Source organism: Silene latifolia, chromosome 10 (genome assembly GCF_048544455.1).
Source record: "Silene latifolia isolate original U9 population chromosome 10, ASM4854445v1, whole genome shotgun sequence".
NCBI lineage: Eukaryota > Viridiplantae > Streptophyta > Magnoliopsida > Caryophyllales > Caryophyllaceae > Silene > Silene latifolia.
Genome location: NC_133535.1, coordinates 151,770,809 through 151,783,856, shown reverse-complemented (window position 1 = coordinate 151,783,856; position 13,048 = coordinate 151,770,809). Strand labels below are relative to the sequence as shown.

General features: G+C 37.3%; 2 protein-coding genes across 2 annotated transcripts; one reads left to right on the top strand and one right to left on the bottom strand.

Moving 5' to 3' along the window:
• Positions 1 to 1,943: 1,943 nt before the first annotated feature.
• LOC141609357 (uncharacterized) lies at positions 1,944 to 3,898 on the top strand. The gene is made up of 2 exons (XM_074428437.1): positions 1,944 to 2,281; positions 3,434 to 3,898. Exons 1-2 carry the CDS (start codon positions 2,038 to 2,040, stop codon positions 3,694 to 3,696), a joined length of 507 nt encoding a protein of 168 aa, XP_074284538.1. The 5' UTR covers positions 1,944 to 2,037; the 3' UTR covers positions 3,697 to 3,898.
• A 1,101-nt stretch (positions 3,899 to 4,999) lies between these two features.
• On the bottom strand, positions 5,000 to 8,447 carry LOC141606388 (polyadenylate-binding protein-interacting protein 12-like). The gene is made up of 11 exons (XM_074425494.1): positions 8,150 to 8,447; positions 7,567 to 8,046; positions 7,271 to 7,381; positions 7,115 to 7,159; positions 6,952 to 7,024; positions 6,727 to 6,839; positions 6,555 to 6,614; positions 6,402 to 6,449; positions 6,253 to 6,321; positions 5,548 to 5,609; positions 5,000 to 5,454 (listed from the first exon to the last, which is right to left on the bottom strand). The coding sequence occupies exons 2-11, from the start codon at positions 7,969 to 7,971 to the stop codon at positions 5,397 to 5,399; spliced, it is 1,044 nt and encodes a 347-aa protein (XP_074281595.1). The 5' UTR covers positions 7,972 to 8,046; positions 8,150 to 8,447; the 3' UTR covers positions 5,000 to 5,396.
• Positions 8,448 to 13,048: the final 4,601 nt, after the last annotated feature.

The following is a 13,048-nucleotide window of genomic DNA, read 5'->3' as shown; positions in this document are numbered from 1 at the left end:
GTGGTGTTTAGTTATGGGTTTTGATTGTTTTTTGAGCTAGATGCCCCACGGTGGGCGCCAATTGTTTTGGCAGGGATTTTACTGATCTAGAACGTCCTGCCAGGGATTTATGTGTAGGGTGATCTAACTCAAACAACTCGCCTGACTAGTATAGTTAAGTGTAATAACAACTAATAAATAAAGACACAAAGATTTTATACGTGGAAAACCCCTGGGAATAAGGGAAAAAACCACGGGCACCAAGCCAGGAGTGATTGTTACTATGATTTTAGATAGCCTGACAGAGTATGGATATATCAGGCGTGACAGGCGAAATTATAATGCTAAAGAATACAAAAGTGTAGGTGAGAATGAGAATGTATCCAATGATCCTTCTGATTTTGTTTTCTCTTCTATTTATACTTGATTTCTGCCCCTTTCTCTATGCCGTTTAGGGTTTCCTGGTAAATAGGGAATGTGCCCTATTTACCCGGAGGTGGTTGCCATCTCTTCAACCGTTGCCTTTGACTATCTTTCATATCCTTTTTTCTTGAATTGGTCTTCCTTGTTTGTAGGAGACATATGTTAATTGCCTAGTCTTTGTCTGTTGTGCCTGCTTTACTTTCCTCCCAGGTTGCTTTGGTTGATTATCGCCTGTCATGTATCAACTCCTGCTTGGTGCATATCCGTATTGAGTAGATGCCTGATTTCAGATGTCTTTTGCTTGGAACTTGTCTTTGGCTGTTGCCTGGCCTATGTCAGGTCAGGCAGGATAATTTTGGGCCCAACAGTATCCGTAATTTTTCACGGGTTAAGAAACTAGTTATACATAAATAGCTTAGCTAAATCAAACTAAATAGATTACTTAAGTTAATTAACAATAACTAGTTAAAGTTAAATTAACACATATTAACTCGATTTAATGCAAGTTATTAAATTAAACTTCATTTATTAAAATTTAACGTAACTTAATTTAACTAAATTGAACTTATTAAAACCTTAAATTAAATGAATATATTAGACCTGAAATTAAAATAAACTAAAATGATCAACTTAATATAAATTGACCTTAATTTTAAAAGAACATTGCCTATATATTAAATTAATATGTCAAAGTTAGGATGGGTGTAGTTATCAGATCGTGACCACTCTTAAGTAGCGGAAAAAAAAGGTTTTACGGAGTAGGGCACTCTTGTCTTTTAAATTTTAACACCCGATTTATTTTCTGATAGTATATTATTAAAAATGTATACCTAAAACAAAATTCCGCACATTTGTAGATTACTTTCAACAAAAATTAGTAACATATAAATGAAGAAAAACATAATCAAACTATCATCTTAAAGACCGTCAAAAGCAAATGGGGTGTGTTTTTTCAAAGCGTCTCATTATAGACGGGGATATCCGTCTATAGCTATCGACGGACCAAATATCCACCGACTTTAAGCAAAACAAGCCAAATGTCACCACCTTAATGCCAAATGTCACTAGTACCATTTCCATGTGATAAACTACCTGTTGTAGCTTAGGAAATGACACTGGTGACATTTGACGTTAAGGTGGTGACATTTGGCCCGGTTTGCTTAAAGCGGGTGGATATTTGGCCCGTCTATAATGAAAATTTATGGTTTTTTTTTATAAAGGGAGGGAGTATGAACCTCATATTTAACCATTATGCTAAAATTTCAATGTAACACATGTTCCTATTCTAATTTATTCAATCTAATTTCAATTAACAATAGAATCCTAGTACAAGCTAGACAAAATCATGGTATATTCGTAGTGCTTTTCTTTAGAATAAAGCATACCTAAACAAATCTAAGACAAGGTATAATCTCCCAAATTATGTCCCTAATCTTTAACTAAAGCTTTAATACAAAACTATGCAAGATATGCTTTACCACAAACAAAAGCAAAGTAACAATTAGCTAGCACCTATAAATAAGCTGCAAACATAGCATCTTGTAGTATCCAAACCTAAGTATTCACTAATTAACAAGCTCTTAATTTCGATTACCGTCAGATTTATCATCATTAGTAGCTAATCATCCTAAGATCATGGCAAGCATGGCAATGTCAATCACTGCTTCACCTCCAGTGGCTAAAATGGGTTCAACTGGCCCATTAGCAACAATTGGGCTGGGCCCAAATGCCAATGGGTTGAAATTGTCAACAAAGTCAAAGACTAGCCCAAGGCTTTCGATGACCGTAAAAGCCCAAGGTGATTTGCATAGGGACTTCAAAGCTGATCTTACCTCCAAAAATGACTTAGGTGATGACCTCCTTGAAACCTCTCACTTTGGTAAATATTTCCTTCTTCACCATCTTTTTTTCTTGATAACTTCTCATTTATGACTAGGGATGTCAATGGGGCGGGGTGGGTGCGGAGGAGGGGTAACCCGCACCCGCCCCGCGAGTCTATAATGCGTACCCACACCCGCCCCGCGACCCGCGGCGGGTTGAACTTTTCAAACCCGTCCCCGCCCCGCGGGGACCCGTTGACCCGCCAAATTACTTATCTCCTCATAAACAATTTTTAAAAATATAAATCTAAAATCTAAAATATACTAGTCGTACTACTTATACAAATAAGTTTTCGCAAAATATACATTCAATTAACTAGTACACAAAGTTTTTCAAACCATGAAAGAGTTTTACAAACAATGAAACACATGTCCAAAGTAAACAAAGCTGCTTGATCAAGTTAACAGAGCTTCACACCAAGCTCCCTCAAATCATCTAAAGCTCCGTTAGCATTCTTACCAAGCTCCGTTCACATAATGAAAAAATGAGCTTGAGGAAATCGATCGATGGAATTGGAGGTCGAGGGTTAGGGTTTCTTATTTTGGGGATTTAGATTGTTGGCCACTGTTGGGTATTTGGGTGGGTAGTTTTATAAAAAAATTAGTTTGAGCTTTTTATCCTCTTGTTATAATTTTTTTTATTATTATAGTATAATTACTACTACTTATTATAGGTGGGTTGGAGATTTGGAGATGAGTGAGGCGGGTATAAGCGGAGCGGGGACATGCGGAGCGGGGCGGGCGGGGTGGGTGTGAGGCGGGGTGGGTATGGGGCGGGTTTCATGTGATACCCATCCCCGCCCCACGACCCGCGACGAATGATACTTTTGAAACCCATCCCCGCCCCATGACCCGTCAAATCATTACCCGCGCCCGCCCCAAGTGGGGCGGGTGCGGGGTGAGACCCGCCAAAACCCGCCCCACTGACATCCCTATTTATGACGTCTCATAATCAATTTAAATAATATTAAAAAAGAGAGGTGATTGTGAGATGTCACAAGTCACTTTTCGTCACAAGCAAGAACAGCTGTTTAATCTAAAACCTTGAATATTCTAATTTTGTTTTTCTTTTGTTTCGAGTTGTATTGTGTTCTAAAATTACCCTCAATTCAAGCAAACCGTCAATAATCAAGCTAAATATATGTATGCAGAGCTAACTCCATGGGACTACAAGGAAGAGGCAAACAAGATCAAGATGTGGTTCAACATGCCAGGAGTGGCGGCGCAGGATATTCGAATTTATGTCAAGAACCAAACGCTGTTCATTCAAGGAAAGCATCTTCATTTGCCTCCAAACATCAGAAAGGAAGACATGAAAGCCAAGCTAGGGAACGGTGTTCTCTATGTATCCGTGCCTAAGACCGTACCTGAATTCGAGTCTCTCCCCATCGTCGTCCACCCCGTCTCATGGTAATTTGCCTTTCATACCCGAAGACAACATCGAGAATGATTTGTTTGTTTGTTTCATTGTTTGTGAGTTTGTGTGTGCTACAAGAGTTTTACTTCCTACTAAATAACAAGCTCTTGTAAATGTTACCCAATTTGGTTTTAATGTGTTGCTTTTCTCAAGTTGTGTAAGCTTCATGATTTCTCTCAATTCAATACCTTTCTGTTTATCAAGTTGTCAACTAATGATACATACTCGGGACCGACAGTGCGAACTAGGGACGAAGCCAGGATTTGATCACACCTAGAGCCGAAACATTTAGACAAGGAAATGAAACCCATCTACTGTAGTTAGGCGAGCCAAAACCGCCATCTACCATAGCATCACAAATGTTACTCCGAGTTCCAAAATATCGTGATGAAATAATATCGTGTACTGTTGGTTCTTTCGGGGGATGGTTAGGTGACCTTCTAAAGTAGTATCGACCCTTATAATTACGATGGAGGCATTGGCATGCTAAACTCGAAATTCGTGTCACCCTCATTTTTATATTGACGTTTGCGCTTTTAGTGGACGTAAAGTAGACTGGCAAAACTCGCCCAACCCGATGGCCCAAGTAACCCAACCCACACTCATATTACGGACCCGAAACCCGAGTTCATCCGATCCTATCCAACCCGCCCGAATGTTTTTTTTTTCTTTTTTTTTTTTTTGACAGCAGCCCGAATGTTTATTGTTGCATAGTGGGTTCGGTCCCAGCAAGTGAAAGGGCGATCGTTATCCCAAAATAAGTACGTAGATAACAACCAACTCAAACCCGAAATGAACCGACCCGACCTGAGCTCTTGCAAACCTGAAATGAGCCGACCATAATTGATCCTTAACAGAAGCCAACCCGATTGACCCGTTTGTCAGGTCTAACATAAAGAAAGTTTTGCAAATTGATAGCAGAATCCCAATCTTGCCTTTGCACTTCTCTCACGAAGAGAGTCAACATCGTATTATTCGGGTGCAAGTAACAATCCATAACATAATTTCCTTCCTACCTTAAATGAAACACACACAAAAACTAACAAACATTCTAGCCAACCATAAGTCCGCCTTATATGACCGAAAAAGGCACAGAAGAACAGATAATGCTCATGTTTGATTATTTGCATGTACTTCTTAGAAGTCAATAATTGCTGTTTCCACAGGTTGAAAATGAACTGACAGTCAAATGTTTACTAAGATAGGTTCGACCCGTAATATAATTGGATGTCTCTCATTATTTTAGTGTGAGACGGTCTCAAACAGATTTGCAAATTGCAATGTCAAAAGCCGGAGCAGAGGTGCAGAACGATTATATTATATTAACGGTGAAAGCATTTGAAAAAAACAGAGAGAAAAAAAAAAAAAAAAAAAAAAAAAAGCCGAATACATCTGAGGGCTTGAGTAAAAAGGAAAACATCCTCAAAGGACTTGGTTCATCATACTGTGAAGCATAACTTAATGCATACTCAGTGTTCAAATAAACGAAGCCTTAAAAAAAACGAAGAGCTTAAACATACTCTCTATATGTAGAGGACAGGATACTGGGCCCAAGATCACGAAATGACATAACTAAAGACGCCACAAGTACCTTCATGCTATTCTCTGTAGCGCTCTCTCTCTCTATATATATATACGCATATATATGTCGATTAGAATCAGCATTGAGCAGGGACTAGGATCAGTGAGTTGGCCACTCACTGCAATGGTGAGCGAGGTGAACGAGGGCGAACTGGGGTCTTTGATGGGCTCACCCTGTACAAATTAAAGTTGTACGATAGTTATCATCTGTTAAAACATCACTAATCATTGTACAGACAGGAGGGGTTGTACAGTCAAATTACTGACCTGATAGGAAGCATTCCTAGAACTGCCCCGCTACAGTTTAGGGCAGAAATTGCACTTTCGGCCTGCAATTGCCATACAATTTAGAGGTTAACATACAGAGATAATCAGTTGAAAAACGAAAAAACTTACATAAATGAAGAATACAAAAGGATTTGGGATAGTCTCACATAGGACTCAAGTATAGAAAAATATGGGCCATTGGCAATGTAGAATGTAGCATCGGTCAAAATTCATACATCTTTTTTGACATTTCTCTGAATGTAATCCTCCTACACTCACTCGAATCCACAGCAAAGCCACGGAATTCTCAAGGACATAGAAGGCAGGTTAAAGTTATTTTAAGATTCCTGATTTTAGACTAATCCATAAACAAAATGTGAATTCAACGATTGTGCACTGGTTTATTAGCGGAGAATCAACAATCATACCTATATTCTCACTGGTTTTCACAATTTCAGCTATATTAAAAGGCAACAGTAGGCCAAAGTTCAAACTTTATGTGTATAGTAATCAAGTAAGCAGTAAACCCAGTTACAGACAAGAAAAGCACAACAAAAAATATAGCATGCATCGCAGAGTATTATTATGGATTGCCTATGGCTACCAAATTGCATTAGTCAGTTGTAAACAAGGGGAAGTTCTCTCTCTCTCACGGTCAAAGAAAGGTAAATTGGCAAACCAAAATACATGAGGAATAAGGATTACCATGATAAACTCCACAAAAGCAATACGAGTAGAATGATGATGGTCACCAAGCATCCTCAAGCGATTAACCTAGAAGATAATACTCCTTTAAAGCCATATTCAGTAATTTCCACAAGAAATCAGTATAAAGGTGCCAGAACATTACACACCTCTCCGCAAAATGTTTCAAAGAACAGCTTAAGGTCAGCTTGTGTGACCTGCATTAATTTAACATTCAAGCCAAAACCACTTGAGAAGAAGTCCACAGATAACAAAATCAACCTCTCGCGAATACATAAAGGTAATAAGATGAAATAACCAACCTTTTTGTCAATATTGGTACAATAAACAGTTCTTGCACACATTTCCCTCTCGTCTTCGGACTACAGACAAAAGCATCATATGTTTCATAAATCAACTTGGGGATTATCATCATAGTCAAATATACTAAAACCAGCAAAGAACTGAGCTTGAATGAAAGTGGACCCAACTCACCCTCGGTAAGAAAGTAGGATTAACAGGAGCAATGGCAGTCTTTGAAGGTAGCACTTTGACAGGGTAAAACCCAAGCATTGTACCCGACAGGTTCAAAGCATTCTCAGCACCCTCTGCACATATGCCATAATCCAACGACTCGAAACATTAGCATGATTATAACCCAAATATCACCACCAATTTATTAAAAGCAGGATACTGAAATTTAACAACCAAATGCATTACCTTCATCAGTAAATTCAACAAAAGCAAAGCGAAGAACTGAATTCGGGTCACCACAAACACGGCAATCAACAACCTATATCACCCCAATCAACGAACCCAATTCAGAAACACACACCACACATTCACCCTGATATAAAAAAACATACTTTTGTTTTCTACTCACCTGTCCGAAGTTAATGAACAGCGACGCAAGCTGTTCCTCAGTAACCTAAATTCACCATTTCACAAACATATAACTACATATATTCTAAAAATCGACAAATTTCACATACGAATATCAATTTCCCCACAAAAAAATATGATCAGAACACTTGACTACCTGCTGATCAATGTCTGAAACATACACAGTTCGCCGAATTACTTCTTCCCTTTGAGCCATATAAGTCCTGCTATTCATCTTCTTCTTTGCATTAGCAGGATTATTCCTCCTCTGCACACCCAAAACATCATAAACACAGTCAAAACAAAAACTTTATTCCAATTAAATAACTACTCCGATTCATCTGCTTCTTTACGTTTTTATTCATTTGTGACGAGTATTTTAATCAAACGTAAAGAATCAATTGAGACAGACGAATTAATAAAAATCAATTATTAAGAAATCAATCAAATTACCCTTCTTCCAGTATATCCATTGACATTATTAACACCATTAGGCGGAATTACATAGTTATTAACATATCCAAACCCATTAATATACTGATAATTCGGCAAAGAAGGCGGTATCGGAACAAACTCCTTTGCCATAGGATTTAACTTTGATAACTTCTCCTCCAATTCCTTCATCTCCTTCTTCATCTCATGATCATCACTCTTATCACTACTTTCATCATCTACCTCCTTAACACTAATCTTCTCCTCTACGACATCGTTTTGCGCATGATTAACACTAACACCATTGTTAATCACTGGTTTCAAAGTATTGATCATCTCATTTCCGTTTGATCGCTCAAGATCAGTCGTTTCATAGTGTTGTTCACTTGAAACGACGCCGTTTTCAGCTACCGCCATTATCGCCATTGACGAAACAGTAATCTCTGTTTATTACTTCACTTTAAACACAAAAATTAATCAACTTTTTCCCCCAATTTGTTCCTGCAAATCAAGTAATCAACAATCAAATTAACAATTAAAACCCTAACGATTATGAATTACGGAGTAGTAATTAACGTTTCTCAGATGAGAGAGAGAAATGTACCTGAGTTTGATAACTTTAATGAATTAATGATCAGAAAGAAAAGCCGATAAACACTGAAAAAAGAAGAAAAAAAAAAAGTCGTCGTCTTCTACTTGTTATTCTTCAATGGCGGACGAAATAAATTACTCCGTATACGAGAGTGATTAAATTTATATACGTCTATTTATTCCGTTTCATTTGATTGTTTACGTTATTCCAAATACATGCGGAATTTTAGAGCAAGTATACAATCAATCCGTAAGTCTCCTGAAATACCGCCTCTTATTACATTAATGAGAGACAAATAAACAATCACTAAGGATTAATAAAATATTTATCTCTTCTATGTAGTTAGGAATTTAGGATGTTATATGTCTCGTTTTAAATTTTAAATGGATGTACATTTTAAAAGAGATCAATTGTGTTAAATTATGCTAGTCAGCTAGTGTATAATACGAGTACTGTTTTTATATAACCGGTCATTTATTGTTATCGTATAGTCTTTTGGTGACTTATTTTTATCGAATCATAAATCCGTAACAGTATTTCACATATTCGAATCTTTTATGTCTAAATACGGAGTATTATTATATTGCGCCTTTTTTGACCGTCACTAAAAAGAAAAACAATCATCTATTTATAGTAATAAATAAGTGTTTCACAATAAAAACACGATAATATACTGTAAAATGTCTTATTCCATAATTGTGATGAAATTGTCTTAAAATTATACAAGTAATCATTTATTAGACCTTGGAATAAAATATTAATGGAGGATTGGGAGGGATTAGGATAGAGGAAAGTGAGACTTTTTTAATACGGATAAAAGAACACAAACACTACTATGCCTCTAATTATAATAAGTAATTAAGTATTGTATAACCACTATATATTTATTCGAGTTATGTGTAATTTTTCTGAGATTTTTTAAAGTTTATTTTTTGTATGTTTAAGTGGTTGAGTTCAGATATTTTACAATATAGCTCAGATTTTTTAAAACAGAACTCGAAAATTTTAGAGCACTCAAATTTTACACCAAACAACCGGTGGTATAGTTTATTAATTCAAGAAAAAAGGTTAGGTAATAGGTTAGTTGAGGTGTATATAAAAATCAAACAAAATTTGTATAAAGGGTTGTTTGTCTTCTTGTCTTTATCCATATTTGTAATTTCCATTTTTTTAGTACAAACTTTATGGTATAATTGAAAATTTATAAGTTTTTTAATGTTGTGTATTTATTTCCATTGATTGAAGGGCGTTTGACTTTTTTAAAAAAAAAAAATTGTAAAATAGGGTTTGAGGGTGTTATAGGGAGTATGTGTTTCTTGACCCTTTCCTTCTAATTTATTGCGACTTTTTGCTCACTAATATTAGTAAATAATTTTTTTTTAATGGATAGAATAATATTCGGTATAATAATAGATGTTCATTGTTCCTTCGTTATTGGAATATATATAGGCCCTGTTTGATAATCAGCAAATTGATATTAGCAGAAGCAGATTGGTCAAGCAGATTATAAATGACAAATTGGATTAACAAGTTTGACTAGTATATTTCAATTAGCAGATTTAGTAGAAGTGTTTGGTAATTAACAGATTTTGGTTAATAGATTGTTGTATTTATGTGTAAATTGTTGACGGATTCATATTTCACAATCTACTAATGTGAATATGCTGGGTAGAGCAGCATATTGGAAAACAGTAGATTGAGCTTCAATCTACTCTTTCAATATGCCATGTACCAAACACTAAACTCTATTTGGTAAATGGCATATTGGCCAAATTTCAGCATATTGAAGAGGTTTAGCATGTTTGACTTACGAATATGCTATTTAGAGCGTTTGGTTAATGGCATATTGAAATAGCATATTGGGGTCCAATATGCTATTTTGCAATATGCTGCTCCTACCAGCATATTGGGTTAGCGCGGATTAGAAAAAAAAAATTGTCTTATTTACCCCCTTAAAAAATACTAACCTTCCTTTTATATATTTAATAAAATAATTTATTCATATCCTTATTTGTCATTTTAAAAAGGATCTAAACAATATGCTAATCTAAAATTGTCAATTACCAAACACCTCTAAAACAATTCTGCTAAATAAATCTGCTAGTCAAACCCGCTAAATCATTATGCTAGTCAAATCTGCTTCTGCTAATTGATGGTATCAAGCTATACCTCGCAAGTGCACGATTTTATCGTTGTACACAATTAAGGGTCGATCCCACAAGGAGTAGGTAGATTACTAATTGTTCTAGTTCACGAGCTTAGCTAAGTCAAACGAAAATCGAGAGGTGGTAACGATCTAGCACTAAACTAGCAAATTAAAAGCTAATAAACTAGACAAGCAAAGAACAAGCTAAGGAGGATTAAGAGTTGATCAAATAATAGGAAAGGCTAGAACTCGGTTCTCCCACGAATATACGTAATTCCACATGTTAATTCTCACGACTAATCTTAAATGGTAGAAAGGTAAGGGGGAGATGGCTCTAATTCGCCTAGAACCTCCCTCTCGGGTTCGCAATAGGACACTAGCTATTCCAACTAACCCCCCTCTAGGGTTCGAAAGTCGGTATCCCAAGTCTAAAGCCCAACAACCCGAAAACACATGTAATTCTCAAGATAGCCTAGCATCAACTTAGGTCATTAAGCCCCCATCATACTCCGGGTCATCCCACTCCCTCTCTCGAGGGTCGATTTCAAACGCTAACTTAGAGGTACTCTACCCCGGTTCTCCCCTTCGGTCTCAACTGAGGTTAGCATTAGGGTCAAGTTCCGGGTACCCAATTTCCAACCTAACCAACTCTCGTTGGTGGACAAGGGTCCCAAATTGACACTACCCAAAAATCAATCCATAAACAATTCATTCCTCTAAGCTACCCTCACCAATTTCCCCCAACAATTTAGCCTAAATGAAAATTAATTAGTGAAATTACCCATACCGGGTCAAACCGAGTCCTAGTGGGAGACTACCCACTAGTCATGTTTCTAAAAGCAAAGGAAACAATAAAAATGGAGTATTTAAGCATGAACATAATGGGAGGATGAATTCTACTTTTAAACATGCAACAATCCAACAATAATTATGAAGAAGGATAAATTAAACTAATAATGAGGATGATTAAACTAAAAGACACAATCTTTAACAAAAGCAACTCAAAGATTCAATCTTTAACTCAAGGAAATCAAAGACTCAATCTTTGGGTGAAAATAACAAGGATGGACAAAGGAAAGATGAACAAGAGTGAAAATAACAACAATCAAATAACAAGGATGGAAATTTAACATAAACAATTAAACAAAACTTAATGGAAAAGGCAAATGTAAACTAATGAAATGAGGAAGAGAAATAATACCAACTCAAAAGCAACAAAGGAATTTGGATTGAACAATAAGGAAGGAGAAACCTTCAATCTTCTTACAACCCAATTTCTACTACAAAATATGATGTAATTATTGAAGAACTTGTCTAATTAAGGAAAGATTAGCAACTTAATTAACAAGGTTTAAACTTGGAAAGGGAAATTAATTCAGATATGGGAGTGTGTGTACAAATGGTTAAGGGAGGGCGGGTATATATAGTTTGCACCAAGATTAGGGTAAGATTTGTAAATGGGCTTGAAAACGCGAGTTTGCACTCCCGGCCGGTCAACCGGCTGTCGGGCCTATGACCGGCTGGGAGGTTCCTGGAAGTTGAATTAATTTCTTGATATCATCAGGTGTCCTTGTCAAGCACCATCTGCGCCGCCACCGACCGGTGGGGCACGTTGACTTCAAACTTGACTGGCTCTATGGAACCCGGTGGTGACCTACTGGGAAGTTCCTGTAACTTCTTTAATATTTCAGCTCACTTGTTCTCCCAGCCGGTTGGCCGGCTGCCGGGCTACCGGCTGTGAATCCTCTTGCTTGAATTTGACTTGGATTGTATACACTTGGCGTTCCCAGCCGGCTGCCGGCCTACCGGCTGGGAATACTTCTCAGCATCATTTCCTCCTTCTTCCATGCTTAGTTGATTGGGCTCTTCTTCTAGCTTCAATTCTCCCATTCTCGCCTCAATTCCTGCAAGGGAGGTACAATATCATAGACATGGGGATTGGGACATGAATTGCAAGCAAGAACGTATAAAACCGACTCAAATGGAGTCGGAAAGCATGAAAATAGAGGGGAAAAATGGTGCAAAAGGATCCTATATCACTAATATTAATCTGTTGTTTACCAAACATGGCCATAATATATACAAATTATTTTGATTACTTGTTAATAGCTCGAGCTAATTATAATGATCACATATTCGATGGAATATGCCAGTATTTAAAATGATATTCCCGAGTTTATTTCATCCACTGCTCTTGAAGAGCAGGCATTCTGAGCCCGGGCACGATGGGCGGCCCGAGAACGTCGCGGCCCGAGAACACGCTCTTCAAACTCAAAAACCACCCCAATCTCTAATGGATGAGCAACGCTGGCCAAAGGAAAACACCCATCTTTGCTTGTCCTTATTGATGTAGTTTCAGAGAAATGCCTGCAACAAGATCCAAAAAAGGTTCTCGGAAACTCATCTCCTTGGCTGTGAAAATCTTCCTCAGAAAACCAACGAGCTTCCACAAACTCATTTTTACTCGTCTTAATCAAAACAGCTTCAGAGAAATACCTACAACAAGACCCAAGAAAGCGTCTCGGAGATTCATCTCCTTGGCTGTGATACACCTTATCTGGACACCAACGAGCCCCTAGACCAAACGAGAGAAAACAAAGTGCACTTACGCCCCAAGGACGTAGAAAGAAAAGGCGGAAAGCAGACCACAAAAATCTGACTCCAGAGGAGAGAAAACTCCTACACTTTGTAACACAAACCCCGCTGACCAGAACTCCATAGCCAAGAAAAGCGAGTAAATAGGTGAGAACTAAAGGAGGAAACCA